Source organism: Rhea pennata, chromosome 5, assembly GCF_028389875.1.
Source record: "Rhea pennata isolate bPtePen1 chromosome 5, bPtePen1.pri, whole genome shotgun sequence".
Classification (NCBI taxonomy): domain Eukaryota; kingdom Metazoa; phylum Chordata; class Aves; order Rheiformes; family Rheidae; genus Rhea; species Rhea pennata.
In genome coordinates this window covers 4,606,809-4,631,596 of record NC_084667.1, presented here as the reverse complement: position 1 = coordinate 4,631,596, position 24,788 = coordinate 4,606,809, and the positions used below count along the sequence as shown (strand labels likewise).

At 40.1% G+C, this 24,788-nt stretch overlaps 1 protein-coding gene across 1 annotated transcript in view; it reads left to right on the top strand.

Moving 5' to 3' along the window:
• The first annotated feature begins 317 nt into the window (after positions 1 to 317).
• Positions 318 to 24,788, top strand: part of NPAS3 (neuronal PAS domain protein 3) — a 586,029-nt gene continuing 561,558 nt past the window's right edge. The window contains exon 1 of the mRNA XM_062576748.1: positions 318 to 588. Coding sequence (XP_062432732.1) covers positions 539 to 588 — 50 coding nt within the window. The 5' untranslated portion in view covers positions 318 to 538. The remainder of the gene's footprint in view (positions 589 to 24,788) is intronic.

The following is a 24,788-nucleotide window of genomic DNA, read 5'->3' as shown; positions in this document are numbered from 1 at the left end:
CTTCCCTCCCAATCCCCATTCCCATCCCCATCCCTATCCCCATCCCCATCCCCCGCCCCGCTAGCCCCCACGGCCTGGCAGCCCGCGTAGCGCGGCCCGCGGGGGTGCGCGCGGGGGTGCGCGCGGGGGTGCGCGTGGGTGCCGCACCTGCCGGGCGATGCCAGCGGCCGGGCTGCCCGCCGGGGCTGCGCCGCGGCTCGCTCTCCCCGCCGCCGCCGCCGGCCGCCGCCGCCTGCGCTGGGCATGTCTCTGGGGCCGGCGGGGCCGCGGCTCCCTCCGCTCCTCGGCTTATGGACGGCGGCAGCGGCAGCAGCAGCGCTAGCAAGCAAAGCAAGCAAGCAAGCAACCTGCGCCAGGACTGCGCGGAGGAGCGGGAGCCCGCGATGCTTTGGCCTCAGTACTTTTCCTTAGCCAGTCTGGCTAAGCAGGGCCATTGCTGCCGCCGCCGCTGCTGCTAGACACACAACACACACCAACATCAGGAGGGGGAAAAGTAAGGGAGAGAGGAGGAAAAAAAAAAAAAAAAAAGCCCAGGAAGATGGCGCCCACCAAGCCAAGCTTTCAGCAGGATCCTTCCCGGCGAGAACGGTAACACTTTCTCTTTATTGAACCTGCAGCCGCCGCCGCCGCCGCCGCAGCGCCGGGCTGCGCCGCCGCCGCCCGGGGCCGCGGCCGGGGCCGGGGCCGGCTGCCGCGCCGGCCGGGGGGAGCTGCCCGCCGGCCCCCGCCGCTCGCGCAGCCGGGCACGGCGACTTCCTCGGAGCGCGCTCCGCCGCCGCGCACCCGACACGCGCCCGGCGCCGCAGCGCGCGCAGGGGCGCGCGCAGGGCGAAGCCGCGCAGCAGCCGCGCTCCCGCCGCGCTCCCGCCGCGCAGCCGCCGCGCAGCCGCCGCCGCCGCCGCCGGGGCTTGGCCGGGCGCCTCGGCGGGCGCTCGGCCGCCCCGGGGGCGGCGGGGATGGGGGGGGGGGGCGGGCGGCCGCGCCAGGCCCGGCCCGGTGCAAGTGCGGCTAGGCCGGAGCGAGGCAGGCCGGGGGCGGGGGGTCGGTAGCCGGCGGCCGTCCGCGCCCGCGGAGCCGCGGGCCGCCCCCGCGGTGGGCGAGCGCGTCCCGGCCGCGGCGGGGAGGGCGGGGGGGGGGGGTGGGAGCCGCCGGGCCGCCCCCGCGCACTTCTGCGGGGGAGACCGCTTGCTATTAATCTGCTCTGCTGCTGACATGAATCGCCCGTAGCGGATTTGTTCTAGTAAAGTGAATCTTTCTAGAAGTGGCTGGTAGGAAGCGGGAGTACAAGTTCATGTGATGTTACTTCGTGATTCTTACGAAAGTATTAAAAGCCCCGAATGCTGCGTGGCCGCGAGGTGCATGTCCCTAAGGAGAGCGGCCAACGAGAGGGTTTGGGGGGTGCCCCCCTGACCCCCTCCTTCGCCAATACGAGTGGAACCGGGGGTGAGGGGCGAGAAAGGTGCTTAGTTGTGAAAATGAAAATTAACGTTTAGACAGCTTCTAAAAGTAGCTGGATCATGCATTAGTTTGTATTTCGCAGCACAAGTGGATCTGAGAAATATTGCCACAAAAATAAGGTGTAAGGAATCAGGTTCATTTTAATCTTAATTTAAAACATGTATTTTAATACTATAAGCATTGCTAGTATCATCCCCCCCCCCAAATCACAGGTTTTATCTCAAGAGATATACTATTTTTCATAAGGAAGCGGATTGCCCAGTATCAGAAAACCATACATTTCATATTCATCACTGAAGTGTTAGTGCAGCTGTGTTAGATGCATTAGTATTAACTGTTGCACTTGGACAAGGCTATATTGATACGTAGTAGAATTTGGAGATACATGTAATGGGAAAACACTGCATCCTCTGAAGCCAATGACTTAACTTACAGATTTTGGTCTTTAGCTATAAATATTTTTCAAAATCTCCCCTCAGTGTCTGCAAAGGCATTTCTATGGCGTTAATAACACTTAATATCAGCACGCTTTTTTCCTGCAGAGTTCTTTGTTGGAAAAACAGTTTGTAAGTTCCCCCCCCCAACACAGAATTCTGCTGTCTTCTTTCTGAGGATGGTACTATATTAGTACTAAGTGTACTTGCCACATAGCTTCAGTAATCTCTCCAGCAGAAGCATATTTGTGTGCCATTTTGGGAATTTCTCTGAGATAGGAATCTTGAAGATAGAATTAATTTCTAGGGGAAACTTCATAGCCTGTGCATGAGTGCTTTCTTTATCACCTGTCTCCATTTGGCATTCGGAGAAGGTAAATCAAAGTGCGCGATTTGTTATTCTGCTCCACTTGAGAGCTGAACTAAATAACACTTGGTCTGAAATTCTGATTGAAGTTGTAGGAGGATATACTGTATTTAATTTAATGCCCTTTAATAGCATCTTCTTGTTCAGCTCTGATGCTGTCATTTTAAAGGTTGGATCAGAGTAGTTTTTCCCTGTAGGGAGTGGGAGGAGTAATCATTTCAGGGGAAAAAAAGTACTCTAAATTCCTAGAACACGAATAGCCACAAGCTTGGCCTAGTGTCCGAGCAGTTGTTTTTTGCCCTTAGGGTTCACTTTTTTATTAGTCTTTACAATGCTCTGAGCAGTTTAGGTATAAATATTATGTGTAGAAACTGATGCTATAGCAGGAATAACATCAAGCTACGTGTTCTTCAAAAAAAAAGTTTTGGGAAGAGGTGACAGAGCTTCAGGAAGCAGGCGCTCATACGTGGTCTTCAAAGTTATGTAACGTGCCCCTGAATTCTTGCATGCAGCTGTTTATTCAGCGTATCTTCATACAAAACCTTTCAGCTGTACACGCCAAGCTGTTTGAAATAACGGGCACATATCAGATACTTAGGGGGTTTTACAGTTTCTTCTCTCAGTTACAGCTTCAGCAAACCAGTTCTCAAGATCAAGAATCCTTGAGTGAACTTTGTGTGCGGTCTTTGTTTAGTCTGCCTTTCCACGTTAGTTAGCTTGATTGTCCATTTTTTCCAGCAAGAGGTTAACAGTTACAAAACAGATGGAAAAGGTAGTAGTCTTTAATGCAAACAAACACTTGGATCATTTAAAAACTTTTTCTTACCATTTAGGTTTTGAAAGAATGTTTGGAAAGTTACAGCCATAAATTTGTTTGATTTTCTTCTCAACTCTGACTGTGTGCAAATTTTTACAGTTACAGTAGCAGCTTAGAATTTTTCAACTGTGTGGCTCTATAACCAAGAAAATTAAATAGACAGAGGTGTCATGCATATGACATGCCAGCACTGATTTGTAAAGCATATCATAATATCAGAGCGCTATTGGTTTAAAGTAAAAGAGAAAAAAAACCTTCATTTTGGCATTTCTTTCTGGAGCATGAGCTTAAACATAGCAGTGATAAATGATGATATGCATTGTCTAACACTTGCTTTTATATAAATAGCTCCAGAAGATTGCTTAAATGATAATCGAAAATATGAAATAGGGTGGCCTTCATATCACAAGGCCAAGGGTCTACAAATGGAAAAACTGAAATAATGAAATATTTCCAAGGCAACAGACTGTCAACAAGAACAGTAATGCATGGGCATATCATAGAGCTACCAGAGAGGATATTAGATCTTATAGCTCTAGAGCCAGGAGTTATAATGACCTTTATTAAATAGAGCCCTCCCACATTACAACAATCTTCCCGATTTCTGATTTATGGATTAGCAGTCATACTACTCTTCATAATTTGAAGCATTCTCCCACCATATTTGATTTGCTGCATTTTTCTCCACTGGAATCATATATTATTTAGAGCTTACATGAGAGTATTGATCAACAAAAGTTATATTACGCATTTTCAGTAACTAATGGGATTCTAAATAACAAGGTTTTGTCTACAGCACTGTTTTTACATTCTTTACAGCACAAGTATTTTTTCCTTATGAGAACTTACAGGCAGTTAACTAGTTCTATACCAATGTAAGGGTACTACAGAGTAATGCTATATTATAAATATAAGTAATTAGAAAGTTATGTTAACAGATTACTACAGCACCCAGAACTATAGGCACTTCCAAGAGAATATCAGGATATATCTTAAACCTCTGTCTCCTTTTATTAGTGTCTCACTTGAATTTCAGAGTCTAATATATTGGCAGTTTCAAATCACATTTGTTTGAAACTTGGCACACAAGTTGCCAGCCCAGATGTGAATTTTATTGCCTGAGTGATGCAAAACAGTTGTTGTAAATTGACAAAGACAGAATTTTTTATCATTCTAGGCATTTGTTTCATCAACATCCTTACTAAAAAGTACGATTAGTTTAAATAAATGTTTGCTTCATAAAACTGTCTTTGTAATGATATCTTCTTTATTGGAAAGTACATTCCAAGATAAGATTTTTGAATGTGTGATGCTGACCAGGGAAGCTAACTGTTACCATTTTACTGACGTTCTGGGGTTGATTCTGCTCCCATTGATTCTGCTCCCTTTGAGGTCGCTGAGATGAAGCCCATTTACAAACAGAGCAGAATTTCATTTGATATCAATTAAGTAATTGTTTTTTAGAGTTTATTGTAATGAGAGCAGCTCCTGAAACCTCATCTGACACGAGTAAATCTTACGTTCGGTCAGCTCTTCAGATGCATTTTGTATTATTGTCAGTAGCAGTTCTTGCAGGTGTAACAGGGCCTTGGGTGAGATGAGATTTCAACATTAGCCAACTTGTTTTAGAACGAATCAAACTGAACTTGTTCTGTGGGATGCTTGCCTGGAAATTTGTTATAATTTTTTAAACATAAGATATTTTTAAGGGTGCATAGTGAAGACTTTCCTTTTTTCCCCTCTCAAACATTTATTTATTTATTTATTTATGCTTAGTGTTTGGCTTCGTTTTTTTTGGGGGGGGGGTTATTTTTTATTTTTATTTTTTTGAGAGGAGCCGGCAAAGATTTATAGCCGTGAGAGGAAATGTTTTGAAATTCCATTTCATAATACTGCATTATTTCAGAAGAGGCAATTTCTTCCCGTGTAATATTTATAAGGCTACTGCATGTTATCTTTAACATACAAAGTCCCATTAGCGCGAATGAGGTGCGTGGCTTCTTGCTTAATAGAACTTTGCATAATAAGAATAATTTGTAACAATATTGCGTTTTGCTGCATAAAAAGATGTGCCATAGCAGGAATAAAATGGTTGCTGGCGTGTCTTGTGTGACTGGAGCATTGTTCTGTGCCTAGCTCGAGCAGTAGTTTCGCAATACACAAAGTCCTAGTGAAATGAATAGGACCGTTGTGCCATTGATTGGAACAGAACTTGGAGTAGTAAAACTATTCATTAATTTTGTGTGCTGTAAGGGTAGGTTACACCGGACAGAAAGGGTGTGGTAAGGGTAGGACGGTGCTTGTGTCCGTGACTTGGAAGACTGGACGCTGACTTTGGGAGAATATTGAGTTCAGATTGTACCTTGATTTTTAAAAAGTTCCACGTGGTTCAATAGATGTGAATTTGTTCTCGGAGCGATGACAACGCCGAACGTGAACGTGCTTCCGTGGGAGGAGACTGCGACCTTGCATCCGTGCATTACTGAGAGACACAAAGGTCTTGAGACCCGCAGGTGAAAATGGACCCGTCCCCAGGAAGACGCTGATCTCCGTGTGCTGCGGCGAGATGCCGAGTCGTGCTGGCCCTCGCCCTGCGCTCGGCTCGCAGGCACGAGTCAGTCGCGTTAAGGAACGAGGGATATGTAAAGAAGAGTTTGGGGTGGGTTATTGAAAGTAGCATTTTGCAGATTTGTTACAGGCTCTTTTCCCAATGTTTTCTGTGTCGCACTTTGGACTTTCCGGCCCCGATTATACCTCCTGCTTTGTCTGTTCTTGGAAAATTCTCACGGATGCGGTGCGACGTCTGAAGAAGACGTTAGTATTAATACTTAGCATTTTTGTAAAGTTACTCCTTTATGTAGCTTAGCGCGTCTTAAAAGGTCTGTAAACATTGTTCTACGAGTTTTACTGGTGAGAGTGTTAAGGCACAAAACATTGTTGTGAATTGGCAGAAGTGACAGAAGATGTCAATGTTAGCACTAGGAATAAAATCCCAGCCCCCATTTTGACTGCTTTTTCAAAGATTACACTGCCTTCGTTAGAGAGATTTACATTTCTTTTGCAGGCAAAACCTCCACTGAAATAAAGTGCTTTCATAGAATAGCTTGATTGCAACTTAAAATTAGCTGTTAGCTTGATATATAATAGAAGTTCAACACTATGTTAAATAATTTAAGTGGAAAAGTACTGTTCCACTACCTGCAGGCATCTTAGGTTTACATATGTATATAGTGAACTGACGGGATATAGGCTGAATAATATGTATGTATGTAATCTGCAGTAACGTCCCTGGGGCTTGGGTTTTCCGAAGAGCCTATTGGATTGAGGCATCCAGCACGCACCGCGTTTCAGTGAAATATGGGCACCTAAATCCCATAAGCTCCCTTTAAAACGTCTGCTTGGGAATTTTGTCTCCATAAGGTATATGGAAGAGGCTTCATTACACATTACATTTTTTTAAACTGAATTTTACTGAGTAATGAGTAGTCTTTGAACAGCCAGTTTGGATTAAATCCGAAAGGGTTGTAGTTTTGCTCGAATTCAGGCACAGAGCCATGACCCTGATGGTGTGACGGTGTTCATTTTTCTTCCTCTTGCTTGTGCACCGTGTTTGAAAGTCGCATCGACGTTTACAACCGGTTTACTCACACCCTAGGTGTATAGGAGTTAGGTGGATTGGAATTGTCCTTTCAAGACTGTGATTCATTTAGCGAAAGTGTAACATACCCAATTTTAGAGGAATGCTCGTTAGAGAGCTGTCTTTTCTTAGAGATGATGAGAGGCAGAATATGTTACTTTGTGGGGAAAAAAATGTAAGCGGGCAGTCTTCACAGGTCAAGGTTGAGGTCAGCGGAGAGAACTGAGTGACTGAATCTTTACAGTACTGGCAGTGGGATTAAAAAAGGGAAAAAAAGTCTTAAAAAAGAGAATTGCTGCCAGTGGTGCTTATCCTTCAGCCTTGACAGCTGCAAAAAAAGTAGCTGATGTTGTTTGTCTGAGTTTGGTTAGATGTGCGATTGGCATGTTTGCTTCACCTTTGCATAAATTACTAATAGTGTGGACAGGAGGTTCTGGCAAAAAATTGCATTATCAAAAAAACAAAACTGTTTTCTCTTGGTAGGCAACAAATAAAATCTGAACATAAAAAGGGAAGCAAATCCTTTGGGCTGCTTTATTTATTCATTCTTTTGAGCTGCTACTCTGATTTACAGGAAAACTTACATTTCTTGTGGAAAATCAAAAGTAAAGTAATTTTTTTTTCAATGGCTGAAAGAGCTAGATAAATGGTACTCAAGTAGTAGTGTCTGAAGGATCCAAGTAGTTTACTAAAGTATCTTAATTAATTGGATGTTCACTTTAATAGTGAGGTTTCCTATTTGTGCTGTGTAACGAAAACATATATTTGATACGTAAATGATATATATGAATTGAGAAGGGCAATTTTTATTCAAGATCCGTTTTTGCTAAACAGATGTTTCAGGTAAAAATACCCAACAAAATAAATGCAGGTGACAAAAAACGTACTTCAGATGAAAGGAATGCTATAAAGATAAAGCAGATTCCAGGTCTTTCAAACATATATGCCATTTCCTTTATCAGTCACTCTATTTACACTCAAATTTAGAAGCTAAGAGGAGCTGACTTTGCTCTTACTTCTTTGTTAACAGAAAGAAAAATGCTTTTCTGTAGGACTGTGATTCGGAAAGTGTTACTCCCTTCTTTCTGACAGCAGTTTGTTCAAATTTTTTGTTTTTGTATCGCTTCTACAGATCGGAACAACAGAGCACAGGATGTAGCAAACACTGCAGATCCCCTCCTCTCCCCAAAGATCTGACTTAACAATCCTGAATATACATGTGTGGAAAAATTCGGTATTGAGATTTTATCAGCCTTTAAGAATGCTTTCGGAGTGATGATTTTTTTTTTAATTGTTGCTTAATGGTTTTATGTTACTATTGCCAAAAAGTACTTGAAGTCCTGTCGATGACTTATTTTTTCTTGCAGCAATTACCGCGTATTATTCTATTTGTTTAGTTCAAAAAGGGGGGAAAAGCAAAATGATTAAGGGAAAATTGTCTTCTATGTGGCAGAATATTCCACCTGAAAAGCAAAATTTGAATTCTTTATATTTATTTTGCTTGTACTAATTGCGAGGAAAACTTTTAAAAGATATTCCATGCAGATGTATGCATCTGTACTGCAAAGTGTAGGCATATGTGGTATATTAGATAAACACAGGATCCGTATTTGCTGAAAGGAACTAATGCTAGCTGATTGTCTTCAGCATGCTATAAATGTCTTACTTTAGATAAAGTTAAATGTAAATACATGCATTGGAACGGTGATTTTTTTTTCCCTAATGCTGTGAGGGAAAAGTAGGCTCATCATTTCTTTTCTTTTTTTTTTTTTTTTTGCACATTTTTATTGTTCTGTGTAAATGTAATTTGTTAATCCTGTGAAATTTGTCATAGATAAATTTGCTTGGATTATCTTGTCACCACCGTATCTGCATTCTTTTGTTCATTGCTTATTCATAATTTAACAGTCTGGCAGTGAGCCTTTTTGGGATGCTCACAAAAGATATATGACCTCTACCAGCTGCTACTATAACCTGCAGAATGCACAGCAAGACATTAGAAACGTGAGGATTCCTCTACTGATTAAAGTGCTCTTCATTTAAACAGTCTGTTCATAAGAATCCCAGGAATCCTTGTGGATAGCAGTTTTGATTTTTCTTTTCTCACAAATTAGTTGTAGCAGTGCCCCCTCCTACCCCCCACGCAGGAAAACTAATGCTGGATCTTAAGACGGGGGTGCTTTGTTTTCAGCAGGACTAATGGAGATTTAATCCCTCATTATACATGCGTGTGTATACATACGTGTGCGTGCGCCTATGCACATTTGTGCGCGGTTTTACAGTGGGAGAAATTATTGCCCGTGTGTGACATTTTAAAACTAACTCTTCTGTTCGGATATTTTTCAGCATATCTTATTATCCAGTACTAATTTACAGAAGAGTTGTCTGATTTAACCCCACTTTTGCCCCAGCATCTTACAGATTGCATTGTGTAAATACTCAGTATTATACAGTACACGAAAGACATTAAATAGAATGTTACTTGAAGTGTAACAACATTTTAGATTTTCATTATTCTCCTGACTCCGTTTAGCATATAAATTTTTTCCCCTTTTTACTTTTTTTTTTCCTTTTTATCTGCAGATCAGCTTGTGAGTAATGGCTAGTTTTTACCTCCTCTTTGTGCTGGCACATGATTATAGTTCAAAATAATTCATTGCTAATCCATGCAGCATTGGTTCATCTCCATCACTCTGTTTTGTGATTAGAGCCTCAGGCCTGTAAGAACATCCTTCTGCGCAGTTTTCCATCCCAATTTTCTTTGACTGCAACCCCTATTTTAAATAGTTCTGTCACTATTGCATTCACCTACCAATTCTCTTGCACTTTTCAAGAATGTATCAATTGCAAGAAATTAATATTTTAATGAGGTTATATTTCAAGAGTTTGTGAAAAATACTTGTTTTCCACTGCAGTAAGTCTCCATCCGTGGTGTGTAGTTCTTGGTTTGCCTCAGTCGACGATGGAAATCTGACTCGAGTTTTTCATTTTTTCTTAGCAGTCTGAATTTCCTGTGTACCTATTTGCATTAGGTGTATCAAGAAGTCCAGGATTTTAAAGAGAAATGCCATCTCTTTTTGAGGCAGGCTGCAGTAGAATAGTGATTACGGTCTTGTCATTTTTTAACACAACATTTCAAAGAGCGCTGGTGTAAAATGAAGGCCATGGAGGAACTTCTAAAACCTGTAGGGCCTGATCCCACTCTGCTCACTGCTGCCCAAGTCCGTATTTGTTGGGTCAGGTATGAAGTGAGATGAAGTTAGAGCTGGGCTTACCTCACATAGCGATACCGTACACTGATCAGATTTAAATGTAATATTTCCAGATTATGAAGCAAATCCATCTTTTTATTTCACATCAAATAATACCAGTTTTACGAGAAGGTCATCTAAAAGATTTTTCAGGACTTTGTTTCAGCACTGAGTAGTCCTGTGTTCCTTTTAATAATTACTTTCATCTCATTGTAGCCGTGTGTTGGAAAGTGTAGGTCAATAAGGATGATCGCATTCAGAATTTCATGATCTGTGTAGTGGAACAAATTGAAAGCAAAGCCTGTATCAATCACTGTGAAGGGAGGGTTAATTGTTACTGCTTCTCAAGCCTCTGGACAGATAAACCAGTAATGAAATACTTATTGCTGTGATATGCGAATGGTTAAGGATGAAACAATGGAAGCAGAAGCAGTCTCCCAAGATAACCCAAAAAAGCAAAGAGAAAAAGAATAATCTGGACTGAAGCAAGACACTGCATACGCTGTGTGTTAACATTTTAAAAGTAATATTTTTTCGTCTAATACAGCGTTCTGGTAGTGAGGTAAGACATGCAGAATGCGTTAGGTTTCTGAAGTGAGTACAAAATATGAATATAATAGCTGTTACAGTGCAAACAAATTAAAAAGCTTTACAGGAAGTCTGGACCCTAGGTAAAAAGTAACATTTCTAGCATTGTTTTGTTTCTTTTTCTTTGTTTCTCATTTGTGGTACCGTTAAGTGGTTTTCTTTTTTTTTCCCCTTTTTTTTCTTTAAAAGCACAGCTGTATTTACTAAACCCAGTATGTTTTGTTTTCTTGTGAAGTCATTTTAAAGCATTTTATCTACAGGACACTAAAGGAGTGTTTAAAGACAGAAACAGCAAAATAAAAATGACTGCAACAAACAAATTATGATATTACAGTAAACATTTAACTATTTCTAGAATGTGAACTTAACATTTAAACATCTGTTAGTTACTTATATGTTGAAATATATGCAAAAATATTTAGCCAAATTGAAGTCTTAGGCCCATGACAATCATCTCAACACAGTGGGTAGTTCTGAAAATTAATGAGAATGATAATACTGTAAAGACTGTTCCAGAGTTTGCCCAAATTCATTATCTAAGACTCTTGTTAAGAACATCTCAAAGAATTTTAACCAGGAAAATATATTAATGGTTCAAAAGCATTTTTCAAAACGGTGATTTATAAAAGTATAATGGAATTATATATGCAAGAGCTATAGTTAGAAACACAAATAACACAGGAGTAGCACATTATGAAGGAGCATTTTCCAATAGCTAGAGTACTTGGCATTGATTTCATCCGTAAGTGTCAAGCTTTCCGTATTGATTTGTATTTTGGGATGGAGGAAAAGAAAAAGCAAAAGCAACTTAACCCCCCCCCCCCCGCCGCAATATTTCTGACTCCTTGTTAGTTACTTAATGATGCCTATAGCTGCTAGGAAGCTAAGGAAAGTAATTAATAATTTTAGGACTGGTGTAAATATCTTTTAGACAATTGAAAAGCACTTTCAGGAGGAAGGGTGATGAGACGCATCTTTAGATTTCTCTTCAGAATGTTAAGAATTTCCTGCTGCCTGTTTCCTGATGGGAGTGACGCAGCTGCGTATCATATGGGACGAACGGGGAACCGAGTGCCTGACTTTGTTTTATGCGAGTCCTTTACTGAAGAAAGTGTATGTGTGGATTTTGCTTTTTTTCTAACAGATCACCGATACAAATGCTGTACAAAATTATCCAAGTGAGAGCTAATTATAATAAATTTATCTATTTTTAAGGGGCAAAACCTTTTAATAACTGATGAATATTAGTTAAGAATGCTTGGAAGATGACAATGTCATTTCCACTTGCATTGTCAGAAGTTACTGATAGGTAGGAGCGTGCGTGTATGTGTTTGTGCATGTGCAAAGGTGTAGAGCATGATTCAGTGAATAAAAAGGCAAAGTGAAATTATTTATTAAAATGTCTTCACCTGCAAGATACTGACTTCCAAATCGTGATGCAAATTGCACTTTGAACCTCAGGTTTTCATGCACTCAACCCGTCAGTCAGCCCTGGAACAGCTGACCGTGCCGTAGCCTTTTAACCTTGTGCCTTACTTGCTCATGTCCTCTTTCTGCTGTCTCCAGATACTTAGATCACTTCTTCAGTGTATCTTTTGAAGGATCTTTCTCATTCACTACCAGCTTCGTGTGGGAGGTCCACAAAGTGTTGTCTCTCAGCCACCCCCCCCCCTTTTCTCCTCATTCTGCTCTTCATCTTTGCATAATCTTATGTGGAAACAATTCAAGTATCATCTCTTTGGAGATGACTCATAAGCCCATGGCATTTCTATCTCAGTGAAAGTGTGGTCTTGCTTCTCTGACATTTCTTCCTTTATTTCCTAGCTGAGACTGGCGTCATCAAACCAAATCTACAGTCCTTTGCAGGCCTTCCATCTGCTTTTTAGGATAACACCGCTGTATTGCCTGTTAGGAAAGGACCATAATTTGGAATTCTTGCTGATGTAGACCTCTTCCTCATAGATTAACAGCATTTAAAGAGGTAAATAGGATATTAGAAATTACTAGGAGAGAAATAGAGAAACAAATAGAAAACATAATTATGCCAATCTGTAAATCCACAATGTGTGCCATCTGTAAATGGTGTGTACTTCTGTTCACATCATCTCAAAAAAGACACTGTAACTGGAGATAATGTACAGAGAAGGGCATGAAGGCTGATCAGATGTATGGAATGAGTTTTATAAGAGGAGGAGAAGTTAATAAACACTTCAGCTTGGAAAAAAGATGACTGACAGGAATGGGCTCTACCATTATGCAAGGCCTCAAGAAGGCAAGCCATGAGAAATTATTCATTAATTCTAACAATGTGAGAACAAGGAAACATCCTCTTTAATTCTCAGGAGACAAATTTAAACATCTAGCAGGACTTTTTTTCCCACCGGCCAACATAAATAGTGGAATTCCTTGCCCAAAGGATATTTTAGAGATCAGAATATGAATAGGTTCAAAACCAGATTGAGTGTTGCTCTGTTATGTCTCTGAGTGGCTATTAAACAAGATAGTGTTGATGCCTCTCTGCTTCAGGAAGTTCTTGCACAGCTCATTACTGGAAGCTGACATAGGATAACATATCGTGGAAAGGAACCCTCTTTATGTGCTATATTTTCATACTAGCCTAATATAGTTGTTTTGTTAAATGTCTTACATTCAGGCTCCATCTATATCTTGTAGGACTTTTCTGCCAAACATCTCTATCTATTTCCCTGCATTTTCTCCAGCTAGATGCCCATCCTCACTTCTACAGAGGATTATTCTTTCTGCAGTCATATCCATCCAGAATCCTCTTATAAAGATCATTTTCACAGACTTTCACTCTGACCATGTCCTTGTATATCTCCACTGGCTTCCTTTCGCTGATGCATAAGCAACTTATCCTTAGCTTCAAGCCCTTCTTGACCCAGCTGCATCTTGCTTACCATTTCTCTTTCTCTGTCAAGGTCTTCCTTCTAGTTATCTCATCAGGCCAGTCCTGTTACCAACTCACTGCATTTAAAAACGTGCATTTTCGTGCTGCTCCTCAGGCTTACAATAGTGCTGCCGTATAGCCTCTCCTTTTGAGTTAGGGCATTAACTTTAGTTCATGTCTCTCCCCAAGATGTTCCTTAGCTGAGATGCTACAAAAGCATGGCAGCATACAAAAGCATGACAACTTTAAGATGCTTGTAATAGGGTTCATTGCTTGTGGATGCTAGCTGCTGTTGCCTTGTTGTTTCTCAAAATTTCCTGTCTCTTTTCTTACCTGATCCTTGTAAGATTTTGGGGGTTAGGGACAGAGGTTTTGTTCTTTGCCTCCTCAGCACTTAGTGACTTAGTGGCTCTGCTAATGCTACAGCCACTAATCTGAAGAGTTTTGTCCATAAATATATTTCACGAATTACCGATCTTTACCAAGCCTGTGTGCTTGGTTGATCTGGGATCCGAAGCGCCTGTAAGAGGGAGTGACTTTTGTAAATGCGTTGGAGTGTGAAAAGTTTTGATGCATTTCAGAGGAAACTGGACAAATAAATGGCTAAGAAATCCATGGAGTATTACTAAATACATAGAAACCACATTCATCTCAGGAAGTGTCTGCACTGAAAAGGATTGGAGGCTGAGGGTACGGGGAGGAAATGTCATCTCTGCTGGCATTTTTCTTATTCTGTTCCCTCTGCAACTGCTTTTGGGCACTGTCAGAGATGGGATACTGGAAATACTGGTCTGGCCCAGTAGAGCTGGTTCTTGTGTTGTGCAGGATGTTTCTGGAAGCTGTAGCAAGTTGCTTTGGTGATTCTCATGGAAAACTGTTGGAGAAAACGGCCTCTGTTAAGAGGTTTTGGCTGCCGTTGTTTTCATAGTCCATACGTGAACGTGAGCTACGTCACAGCTCAGTAGTGCTGCTTCTTGGTGGCTTTGTGTTTCATGTTGAGGTGACCACAGATAACTTAAAGGAACTGTATGAACAAGGCATCACACCGTGAGATGCATTGGAAAAAATAAGAGTCCCTGCTTTGAAGAGTTCATAATTTTAATTGCTGCTCTGTTTTCATTTGTTGGAAAGGTTTCTTTGTAACATACAGTTAATTTTACACTCATATTTTGAGGTTTGTGTTTTTACCATCAAGCAAAGTGCATATTAAGCAGGCTGAATTCAATAAAATTAAATGCTTGGATATTATTTTGATTGGTGAAACCCTAGTGGCATAAAATTAATTGCAGTGATGACTTCAACCTTGCAATGAACATCAAACATATATTATATTTTTAACCCAGAATACAATATATTTTATACATGGTTATAGTAAACAAAAGCCGACTAGCAGTGGTATAGGTCTTTATTTCAGAAATATACTGAGTCAGCAATAGAATCACATGAATGTCTTGCAGTCAAAGGCACCAGTTCCTAACTCTGTAAGTCCACAAGCATAAAAATGTGACTGACAGACAAGAGCTTCAGACTTTCTGAAACTGCTATGCCTCTGTACTTTACCTTACTGAATTTTTTTCATGATACGTTCAAAACAACTGAGCAGTTTCTACAATTTTTAGGTTCACCAAGGCTTCAAAATCAATGCATGCCATTTCCAAAAAAACTTCATACTTAGTTTGTTTTTCAAATTGCTTAATAAGCCCAGAATATTGTTTGTTACACAATTATGTGGATAAACCCAAATCATTTACAACAAAGATTTTTAAATAATAATAATAATAATAAAAAGATTATGCATCATTGCACAAAGGAGAGATTTCATCATTAGTTTAATGGAGCATATAAAGGAAACAATATAGATACCTTTAGTCAAAGATGTGTAATATTAGTCCCTATATCATTCTTGAATTGATGGCATTTTTAGCGAAAGAACTGATCAGTTGTCTTACTAAAATATATGTTTCCATAGTAGCAGAGATAGGCTATCATGTGTGTAAATTGAACTAATTATACACACAAGTATTTGAGGTCAAATTTTGCATTGTTACATGAGTGTAAACTTGGCACTAGCAGAAAGGCTTCAGATTTATTCTGGTATCAGAAGGTATGCTGTCTGCTCTTCATTACGTTCCTCTAGCTTGAAGTCATTCCTCTCATGTTCATTTGTTTAAGGAAGGGGAGGGTGAAAAAGAAATTGGTTATGAACTGCTGTTCATGAAAATGTTGGTATCCATACCTGATAGTTTAATCAAGAACTGATAGGCAAGTCTTGAATCTGGAGGAGAAATGTGGAGAGTTCTGGGAAGGGTAATCGAATATTGAAAATAGGATGGCCACATTTTCTAGGCTCTTGAGAGGTGAACTTTTGTTGGTGTCCTAGCAAAGCATTTGAGTGGTATCACTGCCTGGAGTAGAGTTCAGAATGAGCTAGAGACAGATCGAAAGCCTGAAGGGATTTTTTTAGGAGAGCAACAGGAAGCTTGATTTATTCCATAGCATATATGGAACAGGAGAAAACAGCCTGATTTATTTTCAAGTTTGAGTGCATATCCCAGACTGTTTCTGAACAGAGCCTAGGTTTTCCATGTGACACCATGAGAGGCTTAGGCTCTGACTTGCTTCGAATCACAAAACCGCTGAGGTTGGAAGGGACCTCTGGAGACCGTCTTGTGTGACACCTCTGCTCAAAGCAGGGAGAGCTAGAGCAGGTGTACGGTTGGGTTTTGAATATCTTAAGGGATGGAGATTCCACAATGTCTCTGAGCAACTTGTTCTAATGTTTGAGCACGTCATGGTGAAGAAGGTTTTCCTGAAGTTTAATTGGACATTCCAGTTTGTGTCCATTCCCTCTTGTCCTCTTGTTCACCTTTGGGAAGAGTCTAGCTCCACCTTCTCCCTATCATCCCTAGAGATCCCTACAGATAGCTCTAGACAGTGATGAGGTTTCATCTTTGCTGTGTTCTCTTAAGGCTGACCAAGGCCGGTTCTCTCAGCCTCTCCTACTGCATTATGTCCCAAAGCCCTCATGTGTCTCAGTGGGTCCTGCAAGTCTTGCTGCAGTATGTCAAGGTCATTCTTGTACTGGAGAGTCCAAAACTGGACTCAGTACTCGAGTCTCACAAGTGCAGGAAAGAAGGAAAAAAAGTCACTCAACCTGTGGCTACCATCTTTTTAATACAGCCCTGTACCCAGTTGACCACTTTCGCTGAAGGATTCGCACTGTCAAAGTCCACTCTCTGGACTTCCCAAGAACTAAAGTTTCCTCTAGTGTAGACCACTTGTAAGAATGTAGAGCTGTCAAGAAGAAACACTGGTTTTAGGGTCTTCTGTGGAATGTAGTCTATTTGAATTTGAGCTTTGGCATAGAAATTTTAAGGAGGATCAGTAGCAGCAGTGATTTTGGATGGCTGAACCATCCCTAGTTAAAAGATACCGCGGCTGATGGATTAGGTCAACCTTTAGTTGCACTCAAACTTGTTATATATGAAATTCAAAATACCGTGATCCAAGAATTGTTTGTTGAGCACAAAGGATAGAACTTAATTTACAGTAAAACAGTGGGACTCAACATCTAGAGCAGAAAGGCTGATTATTTTAAAATTGTGGAGATCATAATAGATGTTAAGACTATGGCTCTGGCCATAGGTCACAGAGTCAGTAGGTGATGAGCATCAGTTACTCTGGAGGGGAAAAATCCTAGAAAATTACTAATCAGAGTCTATTTTTTTTTACCCAATATTATTTATACTGGGAACAGTGGAATTCCTTTTTGTTCCTCTTACATTTGTTAACATTGTGGACAGATTTAATCTGAAATGCAAGCATGCTGCAAACATTAATTAACATCACTGGTTCAGGCTGAAATAAGTGCACTTTTTTTTTTTAATTGCTTATACATACACCTTGAGCATTGATAGGTGTCCTGCCATTTGAGCTTCTTATAGCTAGTACATATAGTCGATTAGATATTCTGAAAGAAGCCAAGGAAGTTAGTTTTATATTTTAGGTGATAGACAATTTTACATAAATGAGAATTCCTTATAGAGGTCCTTTGACTCTCCTGATAAAGGAGGAGCTAGAAATGGACAGTTAACAGTAGGAAGTTTTGGTATCTTAAGAAATGAGTGCATGAGAAAATTGCAAATAACTTTAAAAACTTCATGAAAATTAGAGCTAATGACATTTGGATTATATGTCTGATGTGCCTCCAAGAGATGGGTGATGCTTCAAGAGTGGAAAAAAAGAAAGAATAAATATTAACATTTCCCTTCATTCTATGGGCATGCATCACAGTGGCAATAGCAGAAATGCACAAAATGCAATGAAGTGAATGAGTAATTTTTAACAACTGATTCTGGACATTAAGAAAGAGCTGCAGTGACCATCCAGGACTTCAAAGCCTGATTTTTCAATTGGTGTTGCAGCTCATGTTGATGCCTATTATTGACCTGGAAACAATATTATTATAGGAGAAGAAATCCTTGTTCTGTGGGAGCTGAAGAAATGCTTACTGCTCAGATGGGCAGCACAGAGCCTCAGACATTATTTATAAGGGGGGCATTTTGATTTTGAAATAGATCATAAAGGATTACTGTGGCTGCAGAACATGAAAGATCACTATACATATAATTAGGTGGAGTTTTACTCTACAGTCATATGATTTCACTGTTCAACATAAAGCATGCTATAAAATTGCTTGCATTTTTTGTGCTTGTTTCTATCCTTACAGCTGAAGCACTGTGTGTGTGGGAGGGCGGAGGATTGAACAGAAAGAAATTCTCAGGGCAAGCTGACCTTGGTCAGTAAAGAAATGTCTCTATGAAGAAAGGACAATGTTTGATAAGGCGGTTGGACTTCTTCATTGGTGGAGCAGAGGATCCCAAATGGAATCCCTGAGGTTAAGAATTGCTTTCTTTTAAGTAGAAGTTTTGCAGTGCTGTTACAGCTTTTGCAGAAGGAGGACCAGATCACAGGCACTGAAAATTTATTCCTCTAACCTGATGGCTGGACTGAGCGTAGACTGTGAGGGTTATTTGATCTGCAGAGAAAAGAAAAGGACTTTACTGAGTGGAAAGCCTGGTAGCCTCCATCCAGAATTATTCAGGACTATATATGGTGTGGACTCTTCTCACTTTTCCTCCAGATCCCATGAGCAACACACAGGTGTTGTATCATGACAAAAGCATGGTCTGACCCCTCAGTGGGAATGCGTATGAACTTCAGGTCAAAGCTCAGAGCTGTGTGCGTGTCTCTTTACGTGACAAGATGGAGCACATTAAGTGACCAGCGTGGATTATACTTACTGCTGTCCCTGCTCTTAAGGAGCCTCAGACATGGACAAGGAGAGGGTTGTAAGCCAGCTGGATGTTTTGGTGAGCTCCACCACTTTCAAAGTATTGGATACTTTAGGCTATTTTGTTAATGAAGGTGAAGGCAGGAGGCAAGACGTGATGTTTTATAGCAAAAATATCTATTTGTAAAGAAAGGGAAAGCAGGATTTGTACAGGATGCCTGTTTCTCCATCAAAGCAGTTGCACAGAAGAAGGTGGAGGTGGCTAAGCAGAAGTTACTGTAGGAGCAGAAGCAGAAGAGAGTGCAAATAGGAGACCAGGCCTTAAAGGCTTATTGGTCTCCAGTAGCTGGTAGTTTATAGATGACACTTTTCACTTGGGAAGGTAAAATATACCATAATGAAAAACTATAATTAGCACCTTAAAAGGGAAAAGAAAATCAGTACCCTTTTATGCTTCATGATTTTTAAAGTGGCAGGTGGATCCTGAGTTCTCTTATAGGTGTGTATTACAGACAAATTCCCTGGTTTTAAGCAGGATTCTTTCTGAGCAGAACAATGTGCAATATAGTACCATTTTAATTTCATTTGCAAAAAAATGTAAAATCATTTCAAACCAGACTGAGCTAAAATGATAATGCAATTTCACCTACATAGATGCTTTTTTTTTTAACTGATGTCCTCAATGAAATACTAGTGATGGTAAAGTCAATGGCAATATTCACATTACCTGCAAGAAGATCAGATTTTATCTGTCTTTATGGAAGTTGGCAAAATTGGGTGGAAGAAGTCAGCTTAAAAATAAATAATAATAATAGAACTTTGGGTATGCTGTGAGATGCTGGTCTTTACACTTCCTATTGGAAATTGTGAGAAGGTAGCTGTAGGCAATGGCCTAGGGCTTTTTAAACTGAGGCATTCTCTTACAATAGAATAAGTGTTTTAAATAATCTTAGTACGGATTTAGAGAACACTGAAACTATTTTATCGTACTTAAAAGATGTAGAAGCTATTAAACTGCAGGAAACTTTTTCCGCAAGAAGTAATAGGTTCGTCGTTAACATGGGACTGCACAAACCAAATAATAAAGCACTAATAAGAGATTAAAAAGTGTGCCTTGTAATAATACCTGAGATACACCTCTCTTAATGAGATTGTTTTAAGATCAAATATTGACAGGTACATTTTTAACAGTGTTTGAAATTATGTCAGACCTGAAATTTATCAGCCCTGGAGAGCTCTTAAAAACTTTTTTTCTCGCAAACTCTTTGTTAGTATTAAGTAATGGATTGTGAAAGAGGAAATTTGAGTATTTAATCAAGAGAAAATCTCATCTTTGCATAGGGCCGGCAGTTTTAAAACCCACAGAATTTCGAATGCGTGGAGTTGAGGTTTTACCTCTATAGATGGATTCAGAAGAAAAAGTAATTGCTGCTGTACATTTTTTCATAGTAGCCGGTATAATAGTAGCCTGCATAAGCAGGTGCAGAAAGCTGATCCAGCCCCCACTGAAAAGAGCAGAAACTTTTCTGGAATCGCATGAGACTCGCAGACGGTGGCGTCACCAGCCACTGGCTTTTATTTGACGCTCTTAACAAAGGTGTTCACTGATTTAATTCACTGAGTTCTTGTTAAACTATTTTTTTCTGTCTTGTCTGTCATATACATTTCATAGAGATAGCAAAGCAGTTCTATTAAACAAGACAATATAGTGCTAAAAAACAATTAATTGACTTTTGGGAACATGGTGATACTACTTGTTTAGAGCTGAGCTAGAAAAGTAACGATGAACCTTTTGAAACAAGTCAGAAGATGTGTTCATCACTCGGTCAAGGAGAATAAAACAATAGTTCACTGGCTGCTTGCTTTTAAAGTAAAGATGATTAAGTGTATGAAGCAAAATAAAGGTCTGTGTTTAAGAAAATGTGGCTATAATCTATGCAAACAAACCCCATTTATTGTTTTCTGTTCAGTGAGCAGTTTTTCATTTCTCTAAAAATCGCAACTCAGATACATGTTTTGACATCGTCAGATTTTGTGATTATGACTACCCAAGTTATAAATATCAACAAGTGCATAAATAAATAAATAAATAGTGGTATAGGTATATCTGTAAATGAATGCAATGCTTGTGTAAAAGTTCCAGTATGAACAATGGCAAAGAAAGGTACTTGTAATTCCATCCCAAATAATTTCCTTCCCAAGAAAAAGCTTCCCCTAGAGACCATGAGGGAGGATGTGCTGGGATGGACTTGTCAGTATCTATACTGGTTTTTCATATTGGAAGTATGTTCATTACTGCTGTAGTGATATATTTATTTCTGTATGATCTAAAATAATATTGCAGCTGTGCATGATCTCCAGAGGTCCCTTCCAACCTTACTGATTCTATGATTCTATGAAATTAATATAAATCAGCCCTAAATGACATGTGAGAATTTAGCTGTGCGGCAGAAATATACTGAACTTCTAAAGCTTTTCGCGGAAACTACTAGATTAAAGATTAGAAGAGGAAACTTTGGGTTGCTTGTTGATGGGCAGCATTTTGCTAGTGCAGAAATAAATAGATTGCTACAGTTAAGTCAGTTAATTTATCTGAACTGATTAAAAGGGTGGAAATAATTAAATAGATGAAATAAAATAATTAATATTTTAATGATTATCCTGGAAATTGGAGTTAACTCCTGGAAAATTTTCATATCTTATCTGTAATAGCACCCAAAAAGCTAATGGCATCTTCTAATGTAAATGAGGTCAAATACTCATCCTGTCAGAGAAGGAGTTGCTGAATGTTCACAGAAGTAATTGGAGCAGCGTTAAGGAAAGTCGTCTTGTCAGACGGACCGGGTAGTCTAACAGACCAAGGGGTTTGAGGGAAAATCTGTGCGACTCAACTGATTTTGCACATAGGTCAAAATCCAAGCCTATCCAGGGTGATTTGATTTGATCCATTGATATTAAAATCTTGACGAAAGCAGCAGCATCCCGTGTTCTTCCATTAGAGCGGATTCAGTATAACAACAGCATCCAAGGGATTGAGATTTGCATTGTCCCAGCTTTAGGATCAGACTGGAAATATCAGTGCGGATTAGGCATGAGCTCTCTTTTCGCTAATAGAAAGTAAGTGCTCAGAAAAAAAAAAAAGAAAAATAGATGTAAACTGTGAATCAATTTCTGCCATTAGTTATATCCAAACCATTCCACTGATGTTAATGAAGTTGCAGAGCATAATTGAAAAGACAAATGGGCTCTCTGTTATTGAACTTTAGTATATATTCTAGAAATGTTGTCTAGGAAAAATAAATTAGTTCTACCAATAATTTCAGAAAAAAAAAGATGGGATTTAGTTAGCTTTAGGTTACAATCTTGATGGGGTGAAGAGTTTTTTGCCTCAAAGTTTTGCAATTATTTGAGTCGTACACTGGTGTTGATTTTCAGTTTATCAGTGAGATGCCCCCAAGAAGAAGTAGTGAAATTGAAAAAAAATTGATTAATTGTTGCTTATAATTAAACACATAGAAATTAAAAAAGAAGAGTATTGATATTTTATTTTATTTTAATATGGGATTCCTAGGAGACTAGATTAATTGAAAGGAGAAAGAAAAGCAAGCCCTTAGGGCTGGATAATGTATTGCTTTCAGTTTCACTTGCAAAAATAAGCAAAACAAATATTAAAATTAGCCAAAAAATTTGAAACTTGGATTTGCAGATATTTTTAAGTGAAAATCTTCAGCAAGCCCCAGTAAATGCTATTAAAAGTGCTAAGGTAAGAGAAGTTCTGCTTTGAAACAAGCGATGCTCTTCACTGAGAAATTATTTGAAGTTGTAAGGTAATACTTTCCAAACTGCCAAATTACTTCAGGACCTGGCATCTCATTTTCAGATATGATTTATGTGTGAAAACTTCACTCTTCTTGAAAAGCAGAAAGATGTGTAGGACCTGAGGGGTCTGTTTTGAAAATCACCTCTATTTTTTTTTTTTAACTGTTGTCCACTAGCAACAAATATCAGATTGGATTGTGGTTTTCATAGATGAAAATGATGATGATGCAAGACCTCATCCATTTTTCGGTAGAAGTTGGTTTGGGTTCTCTATTTTTGCCAGAAAGGAGCAGAAAATAATCACGCATGTCTTATTTCTATGATAGAATTTGTGGCCTTTTAGATTTTTCCACTTCTTCCAAACCAGTATCAAAGTAAAGCGATGCTATCCAATTAAAGATCTTCAGGATCAAGCTTTTACTGCTCGAACGGGCGCTCAGTACCAGCACGCGGTACGCTGGAACGAAGCCGACGCCGCCGAAGAGCAAAGCCCTCATTTAACATGTATTTAAAATTTAATAAATGAAACTAGACCAAATAACAAATCAAATACGCTGCTTGCTGAGTTCTGCACGCTGTAGCAAAAACAGCCCCAGGGTTATAACTGTGGGTTAAATGTTTTCCTTATTTTAAGCAAATTCTTAACACCTCCATTTATCTTGCAACAGTAATCTGCGGTCGTACTCCTAGTTTGACTTGCTTGAAAACTCTGCTTCAGTGGTAGCTTTGATGCATTTAATATGTTAACGAGGCTGGAAGAATAATAAAAGTAATAGATTTTACTTTGGCTTTTGTCTCACAAATGGTCACTGTGCTTAGCAGGTGGTGTCTGAGAGACGAGGCACGTCGCTGCTCAGACGCGGAGGGTAGTTTCGGACGGGTAGGCCAGCAGGATACTGCGTGCACAGCTTGGGCATAACAACGCCCGTAAAGACGTGGCCTGCCAGGGAGGCTAGCAGGTAATCCAGGAATCTCCCTAGCACAGTCCGTCCAGGTTACACAGTGTACGTTGTCTGCGGGGGTCAAGTGACTTCGGAGAATTATTGATGCCCATGGACTAAGGGACTTCGGTGTTTTTAAAGTTTTTCTTCTTCACCGAGAAAGAAAACGGAATCATTCCATCAGATGCAGCTGATGGCTAGTTAGTTATTTATTTTTGGCCGGGTCCCTCATCCCAACACTAATGCCTGTGCACGTCTCCACGGGTGTCTGGCATGCGAGGTGCCTCTTGCAGCGCCGTACCTTGGGCTCGCAGCCCTCCGTCGGTATTTTTTTCCCTGTTCCTGCAGAGTGCAGAGGCACATACTGCTCCGGGCACTCTGCAGACAGCCAGGGAAGGTTTTCGTTGTGAATCTCCTAACAGTAAAGTTGCATAAAGTTAATGCTATTTCTTTGCTGTCTTTTAATTTGCACGAAAGATACAGGAGTTCCCCAAACCCCACTGTATTCATCGGGGTCACATCTATATTTTTATCCCGCTGGTATGAAAAGTTCTACTTGTTTTCATCTCGCTTTTCACGGAAAGGGACACATCACTCGTTAGTGCTAAGTGCCGTGGCTCCATTGGCTTCGGCAGAGCGTTGTCTGTTTGCACAAGCTGAGTATTCAGCTGAATACGTGTAGTGGAGCTAGGAAATCCAGTCAAAACCGACTCCAACTTTCCCCTTCTGCTTTTTCCATTATTTTTTTCTCCATTTGTACACATATTTCTCTATGCAAAGTTTGTGCCTTAGATGTGAAAAGCTTTACTTAGTATAGATGCTAAAGCCAACATTTTATGTAACGTCTTGATACTCGTCACCAGAATACATCAGTACTAATAAGCAGGCCGCTTATATTTAGGACAGCTGATTTTCATCACCTGGGACTCGTCACAGGTGAAATCAATGAGACTGTGTTCTTGGATTTCAGTGAAAGCTGAGCAACGCTGCTGCTCCTGTAACTCCAAATCGTAGGCAGGGACTGGGAGTCTGTTGTGTGCATATACACGTGAGCCTACAAGTCTTAAAGAAGACTAGATTTCTCTTGCTGACACCTGGTAAGTATTTGATGTGTAATAAGTGTATATAGAGAAAATTGTATCAATGCACAGTGTATTTTTGAACCTTCACTCGCTGCTTTATTTTGCTTTGTTGTTCTCTGTAAAACCCTGCGAGGCTTTTTTAAATAGCCTGTTTTATACCTGTATGGTCTTCAGTCGGGAGCGGAGCGTCTCA